Source organism: Papio anubis, chromosome 15 (genome assembly GCF_008728515.1).
Source record: "Papio anubis isolate 15944 chromosome 15, Panubis1.0, whole genome shotgun sequence".
Classification (NCBI taxonomy): Eukaryota; Metazoa; Chordata; class Mammalia; order Primates; family Cercopithecidae; genus Papio; species Papio anubis.
This window is the reverse complement of record NC_044990.1, coordinates 6,810,926-6,836,704: the sequence shown is the minus strand read 5'-3', so window position 1 is coordinate 6,836,704 and position 25,779 is coordinate 6,810,926. Positions and strand designations below refer to the sequence as shown.

Here is a 25,779-nt window from a genome sequence, read left to right as displayed (position 1 = left end):
ACATAACTTTCTTAGAGTACTTACTAAATTGAATTTTAATAATGGGTTTTAAGTGTCCTCTCCCTACCTCTTCTCTCTCGATGTTCAATGTTTGGTACATTCTAGAGGCTCTTCTTATGTAAATATTTACAGAAGAAGAAATACAGAGCTGCTGCCTTTGGAGTTGAATATTTAATCCCTGATCCTTCAGCAGCAGGAAGATGGAAACCATTAGATGAGGGGAGCATTCCTGGCTAGGCTCGCACTACCCTGGAGGAGGCTGTTGTAAGAGTTATATTGGAGGGCCGGGTGCGGTGGCTTACACCTGTCATCCCAGCACTTTGGGAGGCCAACTCGGGTGGATCCCCTGAGGTAAGGAGTTTGAGACCTGCCTGGCCAATATGGTGAAACCCCATCTCTACTAATAATACAAAAATTAGCCAGGTGTGGTGGCAGGCACCTGTAATCCCAGCTGCTCAGGAGGCTGAGGCAGGAGAATAGCTTGAACCTGGGAGGCAGAGGTCGCAGTGAGCCAAGATGGTGCCACTGCACTCCAGCCTGGGCAACAGATCAAACTTAAAAAAAAAGAGTTATAGTGGAGAGGGCGTGCGCGCGCAACACACACACACACACACACACACACACAGCTGCTTGAGTAAGCGAGTCCAGATCGAAGTACAGAATACTATGAGGTGAAATTGAAATGTATAACATATCTTTTTTCTTTAATTGAATTTTGGCAGGTTTTTTTCTTATAGTGGAATAAAATAGTATTGTACTTTTCAACATTTGCACTGTTATTTATATATGCTATGCAGATGTATCTTTCTATAATCTGTTACATAGGGAGAGAGTATTCAAATCATACATATTTTGAAATTCATTTTTTCCCATAGTGCTGAGCAAAGGTCATTTATTATTATTATACTCTTAAGTTCTAGGATACATGTGCAGAACGTGCAGGTTTGTTACATAGGTGTGACACATGCCATGGTGGTTTGCTGCACCCATCAACCCGTCATCTACATTAGGTATTACTCCTAATGCTATCCCTCCCCTAGCCCCCCATCCCCTGACAGGCCCCAGTGTGTGATGTTCCCCTCCCTGTGTCCATGTGTTCTCGTTGTTCAGCTCCCACTTACGAGTGAGAAAATGTGGTGTTTGGTTTTCTGTTCCTGTGTTCGTTGATTCTGCGTTATCCTTGAAACTACATTTCAAAGACACAATCTTTGATATTGTACTGTAAATGCATAAACTCAATCAGAAGCAAAGAAGCATGTCTAGGATGACATGCACAAATGTATTATATACCTCAAACAGCATTACTATTAGCACTATTAATTGGCTTTAAAACTACCATTGAACAGTGACATATTTGGGGATTTCAGTCAGTAAAATGAATCGATTGTTTCTTATATCACACTATATAATATATGGTGTCTTTAGCTTTCATCAAAAGTTGTTTTTTTGTCAAGAACTTGACAGTGGGGTCCAGGCACAGTGGCTCACACCAGTAATCCTAGCACTTTGGGAGGGCTGATTGCTTGAGTCCAGGAGTTTAAGACCACCTTATGACTCATTTATTACCTGATTGAACCTTTAATTTTTTACTAGAAAAAGCTAACCAGTAATATTATATTGATACTTTTAACCTGCCTTGATTGATATAAATTACCTTTTTTAATGTGTTTGTTTTGCTTATCTAGAAAAACACACCTTGACGTTAGTCAGATACATCACTGTCTGTTAAAGGAAACCAAGCCTGAAGTGGAAGTCTAACACATGAGGATGCAGAATTGATTCAAAATGGAAACAACAAGTGATGAGATGTCATCTGTGGAACAGACCTCCTCCTCTTCTCTAAACCCCCTGTGTTTTGAATGTGGCCAGCAGCACTGGACAAGAGAAAACCACTTATACAACTACCAGAATGAAGTGGATGATGACCTAGTCTGCCATATTTGCCTTCAGCCTCTGCTGCAGCCACTAGACACACCCTGTGGACATACATTCTGCTACAAGTGCCTCAGAAACTTTTTACAAGAGAAAGATTTCTGTCCATTGGACCGGAAAAGACTTCATTTTAAGTTGTGCAAGAAGTCTAGCATTCTAGTTCATAAACTCCTAGACAAATTGTTAGTTTTATGTCCATTTTCTTCAGTGTGCAAAGATGTAATGCAACGCTGTGATCTGGAGGCACATCTCAAAAACAGGTAAGCAAAAAATATGAAAGAAGTAACTCCGGATTGTATAAAAAGATGGTTGAAATGAACATAAAAACTTGTTTAAAATGAAACAAACCAAAGCACTAGTAAGTAAATGGGCAAATCAAGTACAGAAGAGATACAATAAATAAGTTGTATGGAACAGTATTTAACATTATTTATCAAAAACATGAATACAAAAACTACAGTGAGGAAGTGCTATTTTATACCTGTTAATATTGCTGCTGCTGTAATATGAAACCAATATATTCAAATGGATGACAGGATATTATGATAGATTCTTTTTATAAGGCAATTTGGCAGTTTGTTTTTAATAACTGTATAAATGTATATCTTTTATCTAGCATATTATCCTAAGGAAATAATCTAAAAGAAGGAAAAATTGTATGTAAGTATGTTCAGTGCAACATTGTGTGTGGTTTGGTAAATTGGAATCTATTATTTAAAAGTGGGGAAGGGTTAAAGAATACTATGCACATAAACTCAGTGGGATATTATGCAGCCAATAAAAATAATTTTGTTGCAATATGGAAATAAATACATGATTTTATTTGCTAAGATCTTGTGAAGATTCTGGGTTCGGGGACTAGACTGAACAAGAACTAGGAGTTGGAAAACTAAATATTTAGTGGAGATTTCTGTTCTGATAAAAGCTTTTTAAAAGGTTAAGTAATTTATTTAGCTGTTTGGTGAGTTTTATGATTTGATTTTGGTGAAAGACTTGATCTTTAACTTAGGAAGAGTTACAGTATACGTCGTTTGTGTAGAATCACATAAAATGGCAGAAATAAATACTGATTTCTAAATTTCAAGTTAAGCCAGGTGTACAGTATAAATATGCAGTAATCTCGAGTACTGTGAAAAACAATGCATACTACATCATACTGGACTTAGATGTAAGAGTGTAAGTCTGATACAGAATGGCTTGCTATTACACTCACACATAAAATCATAGACTTGAAGGAGATTATCTAATCCCCCTCATTTTATGAATAAGGAGACTGAGTCACAAAAATTTAGAGTTAGCTAATGCTGTAGTTAGACTCAAGCTTTACCGTTCTTGTTTACTATTCTAATAAAAGGTTTCATTCATGTGCACATGAAATACATTCATTCTGTATCAACAAATTGTTGATATTTATTTCTAAACATCATATTTAATTAAGACATGAGAAACAATGGAAAAAACCGAGATGTTATTAAAATGTTAGAAACATTTAGATTTATAGAGTGCTTAAATCTAAATTTGCTGTCTAGAACTAGGAGGTAACATAGAGTAGGATAGACAGACTTTTGAAAATGCATGTAATGGCCGGGCGCGGTGGCTCAAGCCTGTAATCCCAGCACTTTGGGAGGCCGAGACGGGCGGATCACGAGGTCAGATCGAGACCATCCTGGCGAACATGGTGAAACCCCGTCTCTACTAAAAGATACAAAAATCTAGCCGGGCAAGGTGGCGGGCGCCTGTAGTCCCAGCTACTCGGGAGGCTGAGGCAGGAGAATGGCATGAACCCGGGAGGTGAAGCTTGCAGTGAGCTGAGATCCGGCCACTGCACTCCAGCTCGGGAGACAGAGCGAGACTCCGTCTCAAAAAAAAAAAAAAAAAAAGAAAATGCGTGTAATAATGTAGCGTTACATTTTTTTATATCTTCTGTAACCAGCAAGCATAGAATCTGAACATGATGGCAGAGGCCTCCTGGAAACTGATACTGGTCTTTTGAATATACTAGTCTGAGTCAGGACTAGTTACGGCTGAAGAATATTTCAGGCTGCTTCTTTCAGTAGAACTGTTCTTTTCAGGGTATAGGCTTCTTTTCTAACTTTTATAAACATCAGTTATGAGATGTTAGAGGAACTGAATGAAGTGTCAGTTCAGTTACTTACGACTTTGAGAGCTGAAAGATTACAGTTTCACAGATTTTTAGGAATATTCCTTTAACATGCATTCAAGAATTTCATTTGCAGTGGAAGTATTGCTAGTGTTTCTTATCAAACCATTTGTAACGCGAATGTTAAAAACCTTGGGAATTGCCGACTGCCCTTTCATTTACATGTTGGTAAAGGCTAAGCAGTTATTCCAGTTGAAGGTTTCATTTTCCAGGTGTGCTTATTAATATCGAAGTTACCAATTTTATCATTTCCAAAGTATCTTAGGCCTGTAATATGAAAGATACAATGAAAAGATGGATGATTGGAAAAGGTGGTGGTTTGCCTGATACAGACAGCTAAGAGTGATTATTGAGTATATAAATGTAAAAAAATTATAAAATGTAATATGATTTTTATATGCCATTTGAACAGATAGTGATGAACAGCCTGACCTTTCTCTAATTCTCTTGAATAAGAATATTGAAATTAAGGTAGAAAGGTATATTATACAACATTGAACCCTAAATAATGTAGTTCATTTGTTTATTCAGCAAATATTGATAATCTGCCGTGTGCCAGATGCTTTTCTAGGTGTTGGGTAGTCTCTGCAAGTTAGAATCTAATGCTGGGTTGTAGATTTCTTTAGAAACAGAACCATGTCTTTAGTCTTTCAGTTTATTTGCCCAAAGTTGACAGTCATCTCATGTTAGTCCAATTAAATTGTTGATCTATGTTGCAGTTATTCATTGCTGAGAAACTAACCACCCCAGACGTACTAACATAAAACAACAAGCATTTGTTGATTATGTGAGTCAGGATGCAGACAGGATGCAACAGGGATGGCTTGTCTCTGCTCTCTCTGTGTGTGCCACAGCTGGGAAAGAGCCAAAAGCCAGGGACTGCAACAGTTGTAACTGGAGAGTCTACTTCCAAGATGGTTTCTTCATTCACATTTCTGGCACCTTGATGGGAACGACTCGGTGTGTGAGACTTGTCAGCTGGAGAGGCTACAGGTAGCCCTTCCAGCATGGCAGCCTCAGGGTATTTAAAATTCTTACATAGTGGTTCAGTGTCTAGTAGGCTGCATGGCCTCATATGATCTAGCCTTGAAGTTGCCTGGCATCCCTTCTCTATTGGAAGCAGTCGTGAACCCACCCATATCTAAGGAAAGAGGACATAGGTTTCACCTTGTGATGGGAAGTCAAAAAAATTTGCAGCCATACTCTAAAACCAACATAAACTGGCAAAAAGAATGATGTTATGAGGCGCAGAATATGATTACTATGACTATTTGTGGCTTCTCGGTATACAAATCTCACTTGTTAGAAATTCATAAGTCTGTAAGTTTCATTGAAATTCGTAGAATTTTAGCATCAGCAACAATGAGTCATTGTATAAAAGTTGCATGGCTGTCATGTGCCTTTGCTCTTGAGCTTTTAGGGTTTACAGGAATCTCTTAATTATTGGTAGAAATAGAACATTAGCAGTAGTTTGCATAAATTTGATAATTTTACATTTAAGTTCACCTTCCTATTTGAATGAAATTCTGTTCTTAACAAATGTGTTTTGATTTAAGAAGAGCAAACATTTTTCTCCTACGGATAAAATATTTATGAAAGATGAATATTTTTAAATAAAATTACTATTTTTAACTGATTACATATGAGTGAAATCTGAACAGAAATAAAGCCTTTGAAAAAGATTCCACATGTTGTACTAAATATGTAACATTTTAATCGTTTCTTTGAAATTCTGCCAAGCAACATCAGCTATATAGCATTGCTCCTACCCTCTACCACTCATCTCCAACCCACCCTTAACAATTTAACATTTAAGGCTCTGGTAATTGTAAGTGCTAATTGTTGTTGTTGTTTCTAAATTGTGTGTTTGTGCCCTAGTTTATGGCAAGGTTCAGAATTACTTTTCTTTTCCTCTTAAAAATTACAATTTAATGCCATTATAAAAAGTTTACAATAGAAAACCTTTAGAGAACCTTCTTTCCTTGCTGAGACCTTTTCTTGTTCATGAGATGGTTATGAAACCTTAAGTTCAAGTTTGTTCAACCCATGCCACATGCAACCCAGGAAGGCTTTTGGGATTTTTTCTTTTTTTCTTTTTTAAGCTCATCAGCTATCTTTAGTGTTAATGTATTTTATGTGTGGACCAAGACAATTCTTCTTCCCCGTGGCCCAGGGAAGCCAAAAGATTGGACACTCCTGCTTTAGATTATGGTCTAGGAAAATAGAAAAAAAAGGGATCAGGGTAGGCTGAGGCATGATTGCACTTTTAAATTCACAGTTTAACTTGGAGGGAAGTTTGTGTTTAGCACATTGTTATCAGTATTGTTTTTTCATGTATAGTGTGAAAAAGCAGATAATATGTATTTACAAGTCATGTATATGGTAAGGGTCTGGTATCCAGAATATATAAAGAACTCTTAGAAATGAAAAGATAAATCCAATTTTAAATGGGCAAAGGATTTGAATAGATGTTTCTGCAAAGATATTCAAATGGCCAATAAGCACATGACATGCTCAACATCATTCGTTCATTTTTACATTGGATTATTTGTCTTTTTTGCTAAGTTGTAAGAATTTTCTGTGTGTTCTGGATACTAGGCCTTTATCAGATATATGATTTACATATATTTTCTCCCATTCTGTCAGTTGTCTTTGCACTTTCCTACATCCTTTAAAGAACAAATAACTAATTTTTATGAAGTTCATTGTTGTTTGCTTATGCTTTTGGTGTCATATCTAAGAAAACATTGCCCAATTCAAGGTCACAAAAATTTACCTGTATGTTTTCTTCTAAGAGTTTTCTAGTTTTCTCTCTTATAATTCAGTTTTTGATCCATTTTGAATTAATTGCAATGGGAAATCATAATGTGTATTGTTCAATCCTTTAAATTTTATTGAGGCCCTTTTTTTGTTTTGTTTTGTTTTGTTTTGTTTGGAGACATCATCTCACTCTGTCACCCAGGCTAGAGTGAAGCCGTGCAATCTTGGCTCACTGCAACCTACACTTCCTGGGTTCACGTGACTCTTGCACCTCAGCCTCCTGAGTAGCTGGGCCTACAGGCACATTCCACCACACCCAACTAATTTTTTTTTTTTTTTTTTTGTATTTTTAGTAGAGATGGGGTCCTGCCATATTACACCAGTCTTGTCTCAAACTCCTGAGCTCAGGTGATCCTCCACCAAGGCCTCCCAAAGAGCTAGGATTACAGGTGTGAGCCACCATGCCCAGCCTTGATGCCTTTTTAAAAATGGCCTAGCACATGGTCTGTCTTGGAAAATGTCCTGTGTGTACTTGGGAATAATGTGTATTCTGCTGTTAATGGATGGAGTGCTCCATATCTCTATTGGGTCTAACTGGTTTATAGTGTTAAAGTGTCTATTTTCTGGTTCCATGTCTAGTTGTTCTACTAGTATTGAAAGTCAAGTATCAAAAAGCTTTATTGTTGATTTGTCTGTTTCTCTGTTTTGTCATTTTTTACTTATGTATTTTGGGGCCGTTGTTTGGTACGTTTCTGTTTATAATTGTCGTATCTTGTTACGTTTTTCTGTCTTTTGGTTTATGTCTTGGAATCTGAAGTGTGTCTATTGTAGACAGTTGGATTATGTTTCTTATAGCCCATTCTGCTAGTCACTGTCTTTTTATTGGGATGCTTAATTCATGTAATTTAATGTAATTACTGATAAGGTAGACTTTACACTTGCCATTTTGCTGTTTGTTTCTATATGTCTTATTTCTTTTTTCCTCCATTTCTTCCATTTGTGTTAAATATTTTTAATATGCTATTTTAATTCCCCTATCATTTCTTTTAATTAAAATTATTTTCTTAGTGGTTATGCTGGGGCTTACAGTTAACATCCTAGTTTGTAACAGTCTAGTTCAAATGAATACCAGCTTCATTTTCACTAATGAATTAGTCAGGGATCTCTAAGGAAACAGAACCAATATATGAGAAATTGGCTGACGTGATTATGGAGTCTGAAAAATTACACATTCTGCTGTCTGCAAGCTGGCAACCCAGGGAAGTCAGTAGCATGATTCAGACCTTCTCAGTCAGAAGGTCTAGAACCAGGAGAGCCAGTGATCCCAGTCTGAGGGCAGGAGATGAGATGTCACAACTCAAGCAGGAAGGCAGGAAAATAAGGAAGGAATTTCTCCTTCCTCCACCTTCTGTTTTCTTCAGGCACTCAAAGGATTGAATGATGCAACCACATTGGGGACGGCAATCTACCTTACACTTTTCAGAGTCCACTGATTCACATGCTATTCTCAGCTAGAAACAGCCTCACAGACACACCCAGAAACAATGTTTAATCTGGATACCCCGTGGCCCACTCAGTTGACACATAAAATTAACCATCACAAGTAGTATACAAAAACTTTCATTCTCTCTCCCCTCCTGTGTGCTATTATTGTTACACAAGTTATATCTTAACACATTATATGCCCATCAACACAGAATTATTGCTTTATATGTTTTTCTTTTAAATCAGATAGGAGTAAAAGAATTATAAACCAAATAAAATAATACTGTACTGACGCTCTTCATTTTTCACATGAACTCGAGTTACTGTTTAGTGTCCTTTCACATCAGCCTGATGGACTTCTTTTAGTGTTTCTTGCAGGTTAAGCATGCTACCAACAAACATTTTGTTTTTACCTAGGAATGTCTTAATTTCTCTTTTATTTTTGAAGTCTGCTGGATAGAGACTTCTTGGTTGAGAGTTTCCTCTCCTTCTCTGTCTCCCCTTCCCTCAGAACTTTGAGTCTGTCATCCCACTGCCTTCTAGTCTCCATGGTTTCTGAAGAGAAATCAGCAGATACTATTGAGGATCTTTTCCTTGTGATGAGCTGTTCCTCTCTTACTGTTTTTGAGATTCCTTATCTTTGACTTTCAACAGTTTTATTAGGAGGTGTCTAAGTGTGTATATCTTCTAGTTTTCCTACTTGGAGTTTATTCAGCTTCTTGGATGTGTAGATAAATGTTTTTCATCAAATTTGGGAAGATTTTGGCCGTTATTTCTTCAAATATTCTTTCTGCTCCTTTCACTCTCTCTCCTTTTGGAACTCTCATTATGTATATGTTTATTCTCTTAATAGTGTCCCACAAGGCCATGAGGTTCTGTTTTTTTTTTTTCTTCTTCTTTCCTGTTCCTCAAACTGGATAATCTCAATTAACCTATCTGCAAGTTTGCCAGTTCTTTCTTCTGATTCGTTTCTGCTGTTGAACTTCTAGTGAATTCTTTTTTCTTTTTTTTTTGTGGGGCGGGGGGGAGGTTTGTTTTGTTTTTTGTTTTTTGTTTTTTTTTGAGACAGAGTTTTGCTCTTGTCACATAGGCCGGAGTGCAATGGTGCAGTCTCAGCTCACTGCCACTTCTGCCTCCCGTGTTCAAGCGATTATCCTACCTCAGCCTCCCAAGTGGCTGAGATTACAGGCGTGTGCCACCACACCTGGCTAATTTTGTATTTTTAGTAGAGATGGGGTTTCATCACATTAGTCAGACTGGTCTTGAACTCCTGACCCCAAGTGATCCACCCGCCTTGGCCTCCCAAAGTGCTGGGATTAAAGCACCCGGCCATGCATTCTTTTTCATTAAACTTTTTAACTCCAGAATTTCTATTTGGTTCATTATTATGACTTAATGTTTCTTTATTGATATTTTCTTTTTGATAAGGCATCATTCTCATATTTTTCTTTAGTTCTTTAGGTATGGTTTCCTTTACTTCTTTGAACATATCTAAAATAGCTGATGTAAGTTATAGTCTGATAAAGCTAATGCCTGGGCTTCCTTAGGGACAGTTTCTGTTGGCTGCTTTTTTTTTTTTTTTCCCTGTGAATGGGCTGTACTTGTTTCTTTGTGTGTTTCTTAATTTTGTATTGAACAGTGAACATTTTAAATAATATAATGTGGCAACTCAGATAACTAGATTCTTCTTCTTCCTAAGAACTTGTTGTTGTTGTTGTTTGTTTGTTTGCTACGTGACTCTTATGAACTAATTCTGTAAAATCGCTGCCCATTTTGTGTACTGGATGGCTAATGATTGGACCAATAATTCTTTAAATGCCTGAGATTAAAAAAAAAAAAAACTCCCCATCTTTCATAGGGGTTCTGTGTGCATGGTGGGACACACAACACCCTCAACACTCAGGCCACTGACAGCTCCACCTTAGCCTACACACACAGTCCTGAACATAGCTGAACCTCTGTGGATGTTTCATTCCCTGACTCTTCCTTTTAAACATTCTGGTTAGCCTTTCATTTGTCTTCAGGCAAGCACAATCTTCAGCAATTACCTCTGATTTTTTTTTTTTTTAAACAAATGCTAAACAAATGCCCCCAATGAAAAGGAAGTTTGCCCTGGGTGAGCTCTGAGTCAAGTCAAGTCAAGACAGACACACAGTCATGCAGGAAGCAAGTATAGGGGAAAAAAAAAAATAGAAGAAAAAAGACAAGCACACAATAGGGAAAGCATAGACAGGTCAGTTAATAACAGATATCTGGGAATGGGGCTTGAAGGCTCTCCAGTCTTTGAAGGCTCTTCCAGTGTCAGCCGGCCTCCTGATTTCCACTGTGATGTGGGCTGTTGCTTTTCCAATATTCTGGGGAGGTGAGGATGGGAATAGGGTAAACTCAAATGCCACAAAGCTCTCTTTTTTTACTGAGAGTCAGCCATTTTTCTTGAACAAATGTTCTCCCGACTGCTTTGGCTAATTTCCAGAGTTCAGAAATGGTTGCTTCTGACAATTTCTTCCAGTGTTCTTACTGCTTTTATGGAGGAGAGACTTTTCAGATATTCTTAGTCTTAATTCACCATTTTCACTGACATGACTTGAATTTTTGTTTATTCCCTAGCTATTTTTATCATTTTTTCTTGATTCTGAGGTGCTCACATTCTTTCAGCGTTATTAAATACCTGGCATTGTACAGTGGTTAGTATGCATTGTTTTATTTTGTTCCTGCTGCACTACCACCCCCGCCACTACTAATGCGAATACTACTGACAATAATAGAGTGTGTTGTTACACCATGTGTTTCCTAGTGTGAACTAGCTCATACGCAGTTGTTATCATGGAATGATGTCACTGTAGCATACATCAAATTAGTCCATATGTAATTTTTCCTTTATGAGGAGAGCCACAATAGTGGGAATAGAAGAAGAACCTTCAGCAGGAAAGGAAAAATCCCTATTTGGGCCTTGGCTGCTGCAAGAGCATTTTGATTTTATTTTAAGAAAATTAAAAACCACACCTACACGTCCAGATCCCTCCCTCAGGAGGTGCAGCCCTCAGCCCATGGCAGGTCGCACTGCCTCAGCAGCCCAGTGTCTCAGAGCCCCGCTTCCCTCTGTATGCTCTCAGCATGTGACCACCTCAGTCTAATTAGATGTCGCATGCTGTTCTGTTGTTTTTATTTACTTTTGATATCCTCTGTACTAGTCTCCTGCTACACTGAGTCACCTGCCTGAATAAACCAAGTCACCTCCCCCAATGCAATTTCAGTTTGTGTTCTTAAATGCTCCATTTCCAAAGATGGATAGGTTTTTGTTTTTGTGATTTCTGTTTTTTGGTGATCACTAAGACCCTTCTAGCCCCAACGTTCTGTGATTGTGTTTCTAGGTACAAGTTTTTGGAAGAAATTCAATTTATATTTTCCCAAGGCCTAGAAAAAGAATACCATATGAATGAATTTAGTATGATACACTGGAAAGAACAGAAGCTAGAAGCCTTTGAAATCAGATCTGAGTTTGGATTATGGCTCTGCAGTTTAATAGCTGTGTGAGGTTGGCTTAGTTGGTTAAGTCTCAAGTTTCCCATTTGTTAAATGAGGATAACAGAGTAATTGTGAGGATTTAATGAAATAATGTATATAAAGGTTGTTACATAAGTGATTGGCACAAATTAGGCACGCCACAAATGTTGAGGTTTTCGTTTCTCTTTTAGTTCCAAGTACTTGCAGCTTGAGGGATGATGGCTCTGAGTTGTCTGTAGTCATGAGCTTTTTTCTGTCCAAGCCTGCTCTGATCTACTCATTCCCTAATAGTTTTTTTTTTTTAAGTATATGCTATATTGAGATGCTCTTCCACATATCCACAAAATTCACCTATTATAAATTCATTTATAAATTTACTTGCTTCCAGGGGCCAGGTAGCAGTGGCTCAGGCCTGTAATCCCAGCACTTTGGGAGGCCGGGGGCCAGAGTGAGGATCAAGATCAGGAGATCAAGACCATCCTGGCTAGCACAGTGGGAAAGCCCGTCCTCTACTAAAAATACAAAATGGCGGGTGAGGGAGTGCCTGTAGTCCCAGCTACTGGGAGGCCTGAGCAAGGAGGAATGCGTGAACCCGGGAGGGAGACTGCAGTGAGGCTGAGGATCCGGCCACTGCGCCAGCCCACCTGGGCTGACAGGCAGAGACTCCGTCTCAAAAAAATAAATAAATAAATAAATCCAAATTACCCGCTAAATAAATTCCGCCTAGCCCCAAAAGTATACAGAATCCAGTGCTATTAGTGTATTCCACAGAATTATGCAATACATCATCCCAAATCAATTTTTAGACATTTCAAGCTGCGCTTCAAAGAACCCAATGCCATTACTTGTATTTCCAGAAATTTCAATGCAGTTTAGATTGTCTGTCCAGCTCTTTTTTCCTTCAGTTTTTGTAGGATGCATATATTTGTATTTAAAGGGAGTAAATATACCAATATAATCTAGGCACATATCAGTAAAGTCTTCTTTCCAAAGATTACCTTCGGTGCCAGGAGTCAACCCAACAGCACTGGTGTATTTTATTTACCATTTCTGTATTGCATTTTACACCTAATTGCTTTTTGTTATTGGCCCGCCTCTCCCTGGTAAATTCCACTCTTTTATCAATCTCCTTCCTCTCATTGTCCTATCTCAGCGAGATCCGTCTCGATTAAATGCCGGTTTTCCAAAGGTGCTATCTATAGCCTTCACAATGCTGAGGGACCTGAATTTTCCGATTTTAGTTTTTATTTTTAGAATGAGTCATAAATCGCCAGGCTGGGTGCTGCAGTGGCGCGATCTTTCAATCACTGCCGAAATCCGCTCTGATTACCGCATGGTTTATCGCCAGCATCAGTATCCCGGAGTAAGGCTGGGACTACAGGCATCGCCACCTCGCCAGCCTATTTTTAGTATTTTAAGTAGAATGAGGGTTTCACGTGTTATGGGATGGTCATAGATCCTCCTGATATAAGTACGTCTAAACCTCCCAAGTACTTTCAGGATTACGGAAAAACCCAGAGCCACGGCATGACCCGATTTTCAAATGTTACCATGCTCATTTTTAATATTTTCTTTTAGTTTCATATTGGCGGTTTGGCATCTCGCATGAGATGTAAAGTATACCTGTTAGCTTTTTCTCCTAGCGAAAACTACCTTTTCCTTTAGAAATTGTTTTAATTATTTAATAACTTCTCTAAGATAGAGCCATATAATTATTTAGTTGGAGAGGGTGTAGAGTTATTGCCTGGTAATTTTGAGTCTGTAATCTGTTTATGCTTTCCTCTTCAGTTCCTGTTCCTGGTTCATTTTTTCCATTGAAGACAAGCCAGTCTTGTGTAGATATCTGTGTATGATGTGATTTTGTAAATTAAATCTTTATCTGTCTTTTCAGCCATATTATTTTTATGGTCCAACTTTTGCCTCAACTTTTCTTTGAATAAAATATTTTAAAAATATATTTCGAATTAAACCTGCTTGCTTACTTGACAAAAGTAATTTTTTTCATAATCTAATTTTCAAAAATACTTGTCAGGCCCTTGCAAGAGCATTCCCTGGAGTGCTATACAGCAACACAAGGAGCAAACCATTTGTCCCCCTTCTTAACAAGGCATAGAACAAACAAGAAATGAGAGAAAGGTGAATAAAGACATTTCATAGTGAATCCCTTTCAATAACTTGAAATCTGGGATTTAAAAGAAATCTTTAGTTCAGAAGTGAAAATGTATTACTTTTATAGTTAAGCAATAGCTTTTAGTTTTAACTGAATTTAATTCTGTACTTTATTGTGTTAGAAATTTTGGATTTTTAAAAATGTTGTTGAGTGAAGGTCTGCAACCCTCTGCGTAAGGTCTGTGATCACCCATCCTACCAAGCGTTACTGCAGCTATTTACAGCCAAAGCAGGTGGCATCTGTAGTCGTGGTAGGCCTCGACTCTACATGTGTCCAACTTTCCTTCACTAATCTTCTTGTGCTCCTCCCATCCTTCAAACTAGGCGGTATTAGGCACTGTCCAATCAAGGTGTCCAATGGAAAGACACTGGCCCCTTGACATCATTTTTAATATTTGTTATATAGAGCCTTTATTTAAATATTTCCTTGATTGTAAGTTTAAAAATTAAGCGTCCATCTGCTCCTTTTGTTTGCTTAAATAAGCAGAAACAAAGAGGTTAACAGTTGTGATTTCTGGGTGTTTATGTAAGTGTCCCAAGTACTTGGAATATATTCTTCAGTTTATATAGCATATCAATAATTCTATTGAAATTCTAATTTCACAAACTAGGAAGCATATTTTTCTTTCCATGTCTATCATAAAATAAATTATATGGGTCTTTCCTGTGCCTTCCTGTAAGTTGTAAAGCTTCAGATGTCTCACTACCCACTAATTAATGAGCATGTCTTGTGTCTGTGAAGAGTGTAGAAGCATGGTGGCACAATCAAGGTCTAAGTCAGGATGCAACCACTTGTGGGAGAAGACTGCTGATTTCACTGCTGTGGTTAAACCATTTAACCTGTAAAGGGGTTATATAATCAGAATTGCAGAATAATTCTTGCAGTACAGAGATGACTATGAGGGTGTTTTCTGGTGACAAGTATATACCTGCGTACAATTTTTTACTGACGTATTCTTTGAGATACATACCAAACCATTGTTCATGCTAATACCTTCTGTTCTTGATTATCTGCTCTATGGAGCAGTAAGAACTTAGTGTGAGTGGAGATTAGGATCAGAACTATGTACTGCCTGTAGGTACTTCCAGCCTCTGGTTCTGTTTGTGTAGAAGCTGTGGCCACTGTTTTGTTGTGGTGCGAGCTATTAGTCTCCCTCCCTATTTTGTTTGTTTGTTTGTTTGTTTGTTTTCAAAATCATCTGGAAACCATCTGATATTCTTTTTCTAGATGTCCTGGAGCTTCTCATCGGAGAGTTGCCCTGGAGAAAAGGAAAACTAGTAGAACTCAGGCAGAGATTGAGAATGAAAATGGGCCCACTCTACTAGATCCTGCAGGTACCTCATCTCCAGAAACAGACTGTCTGGGGACAGGCGCAGGGCCTGTGGAGCGGCACTTGACGTCAGCGTCTCTTCCCGCGTGGAGTGAGGAGCCTGGCCTCGACAACCCTGCCTTTGAGGAGAGCGCCGGAGCTGACAGTACGTGTGCGGCAACTCCTTGTGTATTTCATCTCTGTTTCCTCTCTTCCCACTGCTTGCCCAACATGTACTTTTTTCTTCTTTAAAGAAAAATTTTAAAAATAAAAATAAAACAGAAAGAAAAGAAACTTTATTGAGATATAATTTATATACGTCATTCACCCTTTTCATTGTACAATTCTAACAGTTTGCATTTTAGAAACAAATCACAAATCTTACCCCGGAGGCGGATGGTTCTAACCCATCCCTTTTCTGTTGCAGTCTGTGAACTCCCTAGTCATTCACATGGTTATTACCGTCTGTGTGTCTGTGTTCAGAAACTTGTTTGCTGCTTGTCATAAGTCAACATCAAGAACAACACAGATGCTTTTCTGTGTCAGGTGCTGTGCTAAACATTTAATATGTATTAGCTATTTAGATGCTTGTAACATTTTAAGTTTGGGTTTTTTTTTTTTTTTTTAAACAAGAAAACTGAGGCTTGAGAGATGAATTGGTCAAGTTTATACAACCAGTAAATGACTGGGTTTGTATTTGACTCCAAGACCATGCTTCTCACCATTATACACCTCTGGTACCAGCCACTGCTCTATAACCCGCTAGGAAATTAACAGAAGGCCTGTAGTCATGGATCTTGGGCATATCATGGTAGTGGGCCCTTGATATTTCCTTTTAAAAACGATTTTCTTTTTCCAAGTTCTAAAAATTTGAATTTTCCCTGCTGCAACTATGCGCCTTCTTCATTTCCTACGTATCCGTTCAAGACCCACGACTTCTTAGGAGCTTGATGTGGCTACTCTCTCAACACCTGTGCTGTTTCTACGCCACAGAGCTAGTGTTTCCTTTGTACTGCCTTGCATTATGTACAGTTGTTTCGTGGTCCAAACTTTCTCTCATCAATGAGGACTGGATGACTTTCTTTTCGTATTTCTTAATCAAATCACTGTGTTGTCCCTAGTGGTCTGATACATAGTAGCTATTTATTATTTACTGATCACTTTTAGTAGAGAAAATTTTTAGATAATCTTAACAACAGATATTTTGTCATTTTGTTTCTTATCCCGTGATACTGCTTAGCTGTTAATCATGTATTAATGTGACATATTTACCTGAAGATAATCAGAATATAAATTGTTGGTTTGTTTTTTTTTAACATCTGTTTTTGTCTGTCTCATTTTTAACTTGGCAGCCACACAACAGCCACTTAGTTTACCAGAAGGAGAAATCACTACGATTGAAATTCATCGGTCCAATCCTTACATTCAGTTAGGAATCAGCATTGTGGGTGGCAACGAAACACCACTGATTAACATTGTCATCCAGGAGGTCTATCGGGATGGGGTCATTGCCAGAGACGGGAGACTTCTTGCTGGAGACCAGATTCTTCAGGTATCAGTTTTAATTATTCTGTTAACTTGTGCCTTTTTGTTCTATTCTTAACACTTAAACCTTGGAAAATTGTGGTGTTTTGGAACCTAAATTATATATAGGTTAGTCTTACTGTTTCTATATGCAAAACATCAGAATTTATCTGTAATTTGTGTTGTTTTCCCATATACACAGAGCATTTTTTTCTTCCTATCTTAATTTTCAGTCCTGCATGCGATGTGGCTTGGCACATGATCTCAGGCTCGCTGAACTAGTTGAACTGTTCCTTGGGCTGGCTAGCCTCTCCCTGCTTGGACTTCTTGAACGGCTGTTCAAGAGTCACCTTCATCCGTGTTGAAATTATCATCTCATTGGTTTTATTTTACACCCAGTTTTTCCACTCATTACCTTCATTGTTGGATTTATCCTTTTCTCTACAGGTTACTAAAATCTAGAAAAGAAGGAACCGTGCAGCACTCATAATTTATACCACAGATTATAAGATAGAATTCAGAAATCTTACAGTCATCTCCTATCAACTCCCTAATGCACTCTCCTCAGCAAACACTATAACTCTGCATTTTCAGTAATCTCCTTCGCTCCCCTTACTGGTTGCCCTTTCAGAAGATGATCTTTAAGAAGAAACAGGTATTCTCCAAAAATAACTAGCGTGGGACAAGATATTTTATTAGAGGGCAAGTTGAGATGAGGGGAGGAGGATGGTAAGAGTTCTACGACACCAGAGTTTATGTTAATACTGGCCTGGACTATTTTCATCATACAAAGGTGATAATAATTGAAACTTAAAAATGGATAACTTCTAGGAGAGAGAAGAAATATTCATGAACAAGAAAAAATGTCTCCTGTCAACCTAAGCACAGGGATTCCTCTCTCTCCTTGGGTTTGTGGTTCAGTCCTTCACCATGACCTGTTGATATCTACCCGCTACTTCCATTTTCCTGCCACTTCTTGAGTCTAGGACTTCTCTACTTCATATCTAATTTAGTAGAATACCCCATCATATACTTCTGCCTCCCAACTCTCCTCCCTTAAATTTGAAACAATCACTGCCAGGTGAATACATCAGTAACCCTGCTTGCCTTGCAAAGATTCAACTAGAAGGTCAAGTCCAGACTGATTAATAGTCAGGGTCCTCTGTGGTCTCTTCTACAACCCGTCTTCTTAATCTCAATTCTTCATTTCAGGCACACCAGCTCATTCATTTCTCACAGCGTTCTAGGCACTGTACTAGTTGCTGGTGGTACATTTCAGAGCAAAATACTGACCTGTCCTCATGGAATATACAATCCAGTGGAAGAGCCAGACATAGCAATCTTCTTCCTTTCCTGCAAACACCTTATTCCCACATCGCAGCCTGTCCTCATCTCATGCGCCAGTTTGTTCACCTTCGTCCTTAAAGCTTTTTGTTCAGTCATTCTCCCCCATACTGATTCTTCCTACCTTAGTTATTATTGACATTCATCACTTTTCTCTTCATCACTTGGCACGTGCTCAGTTACAGTGAATTGTTTGAACATTTTATGTATGTAGGCATGATCTAAGGTAATTGCAACCACCCTAATGGTACAGATTATGATACAGATTTCTCATAGCTTGTAATAAGTGCTCAGAAAATACTTACTGAGTCAATAAAAGAGTGAATTTGAATAGAACATGCTGTTGGGAATAGGCATCTCCTTTATTAGAATGAAAACTTGGTTAGGATTTTTAGTTCTTGAAAAGAAATCTCTAGACTTGGGTCTGGGGGAGGCTACAAAGGCAGCCAGGATTGACCCTACTAGGGATTCTTGGGTTTGGTTTCCACTCCCACTTGTATGCTGCTTTTCATGGTGTATTATTCCTGAAAATAATGAACATCAAGCCCAAAACCCTTCCTTCGTTACCCCTAGCGTGGCTGAGACAGACTGAACTTTCAAACAGTGTTGTTGTTTTTTTTTTTTACCAAATACTTAGACATAATAGAGGAATACAGGAATATAACTAATCCAGCTTATATAAAATCAGATTCCTGATCCAGTCATAGCTAGCTATTTAGTTATCCTAGCTGCATTTTGTGATATTAGTACTCTAGCTGCACAGGCTGGCACAACTTGTAGGACCCCTTGTATTATTTACGTCCGAGCTCCTGACTTGATTTTGCAGAGAGGGACTCTTATAACTCATTTCCCAGATTCGTCCTCCCAGACATCTTGACACTTTGGCGGTCAGGACCAGGAAAGGCAGATAGTCCTTTTCTGCAGCCCACTGAGTGCTCTTTGACTCTCCCTCTTCTGGCCTTTTTAGCTGAAATGTAAATGTACACTTATTTTTGTGTTTTGCTACTAGCCCGGTATTGTTACCATATTTATACATTTTTCATTCTCTTTTTTAATTTTCAAAGTAAAAACAAATGTTTTTATTTATATTTCTTTGAATATAACTGAGATTCGTTTAAGTTTTTTTTACTAATACATTTCATCAGTGGGCTCGTTTCTATTTTAGAGAATGGTTCATTAACACAACTGAATCTTTAGACCTCAAAAGATTATAATTATCTGAAATTATCAACCATGTTTTTGGGAATTAATTCAGAGTTATAAAGTCTACATTGTAGAAATTCCACTGCATTATTACTGTTTACGGTAACCTGTATACTAATAACTCCACTAATGGCAATCTTACATCTAGTTTAATGATTCAAATTGATAAGAAAGGTCTGAGCACATAACCTGATTAATGCATTCACAAAGGGTCTCTCCTATTATAGGCCCTGACTTCTGATTGGCTTTTAACTGGTGTGTTGGAGCCAATACGTAAAGCCACTCCCCTTTCCCACATGTGGACTAGTTATCGTTATTCAAAAGTAAACACTTGGAAGGAGGCCTCTTTGGTTACCTCCAACTTTGTATAAGCTGAATAAATATAACACAGTGAGCCAGTTTGAAAATTTTGAAGAGGCAGTAAGATGGTTCATTTGCAGACTAGAGAGCTAGCTTGCATTTTCATTTTTGCAGACCATATACATAAGCAGTGTGTGTGGCTTTGGTGGTTTTCCCATATTTATATATATTTATTTATATACACAAACGTTATTAAATAGCCTCTTTGAAAAGAAGAACCATATGCCCTCAGAGCCTTTTGCTACTCTTAGAGTTTCATATGCAGCCTCTTTGAGCAGTTTTGAAGAAAAAAAATACTGCTATTATAAATTACCTCAATATCATTATTATTAATAAAAGTAATATAACTTAGAACATTATTAAGAATAAGTATTTTCAGTTTAATGAAGTCATCAGTAATGTAGGCATTTTCAGTTCTGAAGGAAAATAATTACAGCTGTTGATTGTATTGATAAAAAAACACATTTAGCTCAAAAATGAGATAGTTTGCTATGTTGATGTTATTTTTACGAAATCTAGAAACAATATTTTATTTGCTTTATCTGAATTTCACCGGCAACCATGCATTCCTGGAGGAAAAATATTTTTCCAGTTGTAGAATATTCCCCAGCCTGCTTCACAAAGATGTGATGAGGCTGCATGTTTACACATGGCTGGATTTTAGCCAGACATTTTGTAAAGTCATTTGTGATATGTGTGATATGTCTGAATGTAAGATAGAAAAATGTGAACCTACAGGTAGGGTAGCTTTTTAGCTAAATAGCTGGAAATGGTGGTTTAACTAATGTATCTATGTCTGCCTGGATTTTTAGAAGCTGCTTTCTAAATATAATAGAACTTCAGAAGTTCCATTTGACCTTGTATTATTCAATACTTTTACCAAGGACTTGGATGACTACCAAATTGATAGATGTTGCAGACTTGGGAGAAAGCAAGTTTGTGTGTGACATCTATGCATTTGGTGATTTAATTCTGAAAGATGTTAATAGGTCAAAATCAACAAAATTCAAAATAGTAGTATTTACAACTATCAATCCTAAGTAAATAGGAAGAGGGGAGTCTTGCCTAATGTGGATTTGTGTGAAAAAGATTTAAGAATTTTAGGTGATCATAAGCACCTAACTCAGAGCCTGTCATATAACAGATGGTCAGAGGATGTTGGTTTCATCTCAGACCTATTCAGAGAAGAACTCTAATTGTGATAAATGCTAAGAATCATGCTCATCTCTTGTAACTAAAGAAATAATTGAAGTTAGGTGTATTTTCTAAGTGCTGTTACATATCCAAGGATCAGTCACTATACTTTTTTCAAGGTTATAAAGGTGGATACATAAATGTTATATGAGTATTGAATAATGCATTAGATATACATTCTATTTTACTTTTAATGGTAAAAGCTGTAATGACTTTTGCACCAGCCTAATACTTGTGTGCTGAGGAATTAGAGTGAAATTACAATTAACCTGGTTTTCTTTCAAGTAAAAGTCACTTATCTAAAATAAGGTTGTATACCTGGAATGTGCTACTTTCCTTAAAATAACAATTTATTTTCTCTAGCTTAAGTGCATTTAATTTGGTAAAAGCAAATTTGTAATCTAGTAAAACTTAAATTTGTGTTCCACTAGAATTAGTATTTATTTCATTAGCACTTGCCGCATGTTGATCTGTTCATTCTCATACTGATCCCATGAAGTAAAACACATTTTATAGATGAGAAGACTCATCTAGACAAGTTCTATAATTTGCCTAAGGTTATCAGTTACTAAATGATAGTACCTAGGACTCTAATTCAAGACTGTCATTAAAGCCCGTGATCCTAGCTACTATTCTCTCCTTGATGCTAATCATTGTAAATTAATATTAGAAACTCTATTTTTAAATGTCTTTAATGTGGTTTTCTTTGTAAATAATGATTGTATAGCATTCTCACCATACTTAGCACTCTCAACAATACTTAGTTTCCCTTGGAAATGTTACATAAACGTTCCTACAAATTGGAAAAATGAAAGGTTGTCACAGTTTGGTCACAATTCTTTTTTTCTAGGTCAACAACTACAATATCAGCAACGTGTCCCATAACTATGCCAGAGCTGTCCTTTCCCAGCCGTGCAACACACTGCATCTTACTGTGCTTCGAGAGAGGCGCTTTGGCAACCGAGCACACAACCATTCTGATAGTAACTCTCCACGAGAAGAGATTTTCCAAGTGGTTCTTCACAAACGGGACTCTGGTGAACAGCTTGGCATTAAATTGGTGCGAAGGACAGATGAGCCAGGGGTTTTTATTCTTGACCTGCTGGAAGGGGGGTTGGCTGCGCAGGACGGCAGGCTCTGCAGCAATGACCGAGTGCTGGCCATCAATGGGCACGACCTGAAGCATGGAACTCCGGAGCTTGCTGCCCAGATTATTCAGGTAAACCCTCTGGGCCTTCATTCCAAAGGCTTGGCCGAAATGATCGTATAGCAGTATTTGTTTTCATTGGCCAATAACATCAGAATTCAGGGGACATTTTATATTTCATTAGAAAATCAGGTATGGCTACCTGAATTCTTTAAAATCCACACTAGTATAGCTTCATTGGAGATAGTCTTTTCTAAAAACCGTATCCCTGTGAACTTTGGGGATGATTATTTACAGAGCATAGGCTCTACTGTTTCCTATTCATTTCTCATTTGGGTCCTGGGTTCTATTATTAAGCCAGATGCAGCAGATGGTAGTGTCCACCTTTTAGAAGTGAGGAAAGGGAGGCTTAAAACAGCTGTGATTACCAAGGATCTGACTTACCTGGTCTCTTAACTCCCTGTCAGGATCTACATAAATAGGGGAAGAGTAACTCTTGTCTCGGTAGTGCTTTGTTGTTGTTTTTAAGGAATTCACGGTGTTTAAAATACATGATAAAATTTGTCCTCATAGCATCTTTGTGACGTAAGTAAGGATAGTCATTATTAGAGGAGGAACGTGTTTTGCACAAAAGCATGAAGACAGATAAGTTGGAAAGTCCTCCAGACAAGATCTACAGGTTCTGCAACATGCCATAGCATTTAATGGTATGAGCAACTTCGACAGTGATAAGGATGCAACAAAGACATGTCTTCCTTAAAGTCAGCAAAACAAAACACTGTAAAGGAAACCAAGAATTATGTCATTGAGCATCAGGAAGTAGGCTAGGCCGATAGTCATTGAAAAATGTGTTTACAACGCGGAAATAACAATGAAAATTTAAGACTATAAGAAAACCCTGGTCTCAACCCTCTTTATTGTATTGAGAGGAGATTCTGATATTGGTGTAATTTCATAGACTTGAGGTTTAAAGAAATTGGATGCCTTAAAATTTCCTCAGATCAAAGGCAACATTAGGACCTATGTCTGTGGATATCAGCCAGCAGCTGCACCACTAAAACCCAGCTCATCTTGAAAGAGCGGAGATTGGTGGGAGGGAGGGGAGAAAGGAGGAGGAGGAAGAAGAAAGCTAATAGAGTTGTAGCATTTGTTTGAGTGAAAGAGTCAAGTGAGAGGCCGGATCAATAAGACAGAAAATAATAGATAGACTAGATGTATTTCAGGCAACGTTTAAATTATCTAATCTAGTTCATTCATTTGGATGATTCTAACTAAATTTCTAACCAAAATGTGAAAAAAATATAGATACACAGGTAGAAAATATATTTTAAATTGTCCATGATCATATTTTATATTTGGATGTTATAGTTTCATCGTATTTTGTGCTATAATTTTCTCGAAATAATGGAAAACTGAAGTTGCTCAATTTGTTTCCTTTTGAAAATAAGTAAAAGCCTTATTGTTTTTGGATTTTAAAAAATAACATATACTCCATGTCTTAAAAGGAGACCAATAATAAATGATTTTAGTAAGACATTAAACTTGTTTTTCACTTATTTTCTAATGTAAGAATTGAAAATAAAGTGATTTTTTAACATTATTGACTAGAATCACGGGAGAGGTCTCCACTTTGTACCACAATTTCTTTAAGGCAGGCTATCTCATTTTCCTGTAGGAATTACAGTAAAATGGCATTGTGGTCATGACGAAGAGTCAGCATCAAATAAATTAGACTTTTACTTTAAAAGGAAGCATTAAATAACTTGTAAAAATGTAACCAATGTAAACGTATGTTCAAAATATGATAGCTAACAAGCCTCTAAATTTAAAACGATAGTCATGAGCCTCTAAAATAATTTAACACTTGAGATGTGTGTATCACATTCACACACATATGCTGTATATATATACACACATACATACAAAGTCTTCTTATGCAGGATTTCTGTAGTCATTCTTTTCAAGAATGTTGATGCTGGTGTCCTATTTTTGACTCAGACCTATAGAGGCAGAAACAAAGCTGTGCAGAATTTCATTATTATTTCGGAAGTAGCCACCATGGAAATTTATTTCAGAAGTCACAATGGACTTTAATCAAGTTTCAAAGCAGTTCTTCCTTTTATTTTCTTTCCTTTGCTCTGTCTTGCAATATCAAGGCCAACCTTGAAGATGCAAAGAAGTATTACAAGAAAAGTTACCAGTCATGGGGAGATAAGAACCCAGGCAGTGTGACCACTTTGCCTTGGTCATTTTGGAGGTGGGGTTGCAGAGGGCATGCCCAAGAATTTTGTGTGTATGCGCTTCAACTGCAGCAGTTTTAAGATATTAGCTAATGAAACGAACTCATTCCTCTTGCCACCAGGTGCTTGCAGTCACTGCCCAGATGATCCCCTGGTACCGTGATTGAGAAGTGCATTGAAAGTTATGCTGTGTGTAATCTTTAAAATGACAAATATCATTAGTCACTTGTGGTAATGTATTTGTGTTTTCTCCAGGCCAGTGGGGAGAGAGTGAATTTAACAATTGCTAGACCAGGGAAGCCCCAGGCTGGTAACACCATTAGAGAAGCAGGAAATCATAGCAGCAGCAGCCAGCACCACACACCACCACCGTATTACAGCAGACCAAGCTCACATAAGGTGAGGATTTTTTTTTTATGCCACCATCAAAGGATCATCGTTACAAGCTGGCAAGATTTCAATGAAGGTTTTTTGTGTGTCAGTCATACCTCAATAAAGTAGTTTTTTAAAAAAAGATTCAAATGAGGGTTGTTATTCTGTTGAAAAATATAGGTGTTTGGAATGTGAAATGTATATGTTTTGCTACCTTGGAGAGTGACTGCGTTGTTCCTTAGAACTAGAGATAGTTGCTTGGAGGGGAAGTTTCCTTTGCCAGGTGATAAACGAGAAGCATGAAATCTTCTACTTGTTTAATCCTACTTGAAAGTGGAATTTATCTTGGGTTGCTTATTTAAATGTAAGAGTTAGTTATTGAAAAAACATAATGAAGACAAGATTGATAAATGTATACTTGGTAATTGAGCCTGTTGCCTACAGAACCAGAATTAGATATGTGAAGATTAAACATATGAATCATGAATTTTGATAGGTACATATATAGCATATTTACATATTTGATAGGTACATATATAGCATATTTCTTTTTATGTTAAAGCTTAGAGGAATATTACCCTAAATCATTTAAAATTCTCATATTTTAAGCTTTGTTACTGTTTCTTCAGAATCAGTATTTCACTGGTTTTATAATGTATTCTACCTCAGCTGAGAATTTTGATGCTACCTCACTTTCAGTCCAAATGCTGCCTCACTTTCAGTCCAGAAATCTAAAAGGATGGTACTTTTAGCATTCTTGATATAATTTACTTCATTTGATCCTTCATTTGAACTCTTAACTTCCAGTGGGTCAGGAGTTTTAAAACAATGATGGGAATGATGCTTACCCAATTATGTGAAAATAAAAGCTAAATGTGAGCTACCAGAGTAATTCTCCTTAAGTAAAATTAAATTGCTTTACTAAGCAAAAACTTTTTTATTGTCACCTGAAAGTACATTTGAGTGAATAATTAGCTTTGGAGTCTATCTCTGGTACCCTAAGAAAGAATAGCTTAAAGACACAGTATTTTTGGCCCATCAGGTTTATATGGTTTTCTTTTTTTTTCCTCAGCC

The 25,779-nt window shown here is 37.4% G+C and overlaps 1 protein-coding gene across 3 annotated transcripts in view; it reads left to right on the top strand.

The window, feature by feature from the left end:
* The window catches only part of LNX2 (ligand of numb-protein X 2), a 77,140-nt gene that overhangs the window by 38,265 nt on the left and 13,096 nt on the right, over positions 1–25,779 (top strand). For all 3 annotated transcript variants that reach the window (XM_003913716.5, XM_009191683.4, XM_021929514.2), the window contains exons 2-6: positions 1,686–2,192; positions 15,240–15,487; positions 16,674–16,873; positions 21,797–22,165; positions 24,589–24,732. In XM_003913716.5, coding sequence (XP_003913765.4) covers positions 1,786–2,192; positions 15,240–15,487; positions 16,674–16,873; positions 21,797–22,165; positions 24,589–24,732 — 1,368 coding nt within the window. In that variant the 5' untranslated portion in view covers positions 1,686–1,785. The remainder of the gene's footprint in view (positions 1–1,685; positions 2,193–15,239; positions 15,488–16,673; positions 16,874–21,796; positions 22,166–24,588; positions 24,733–25,779) is intronic.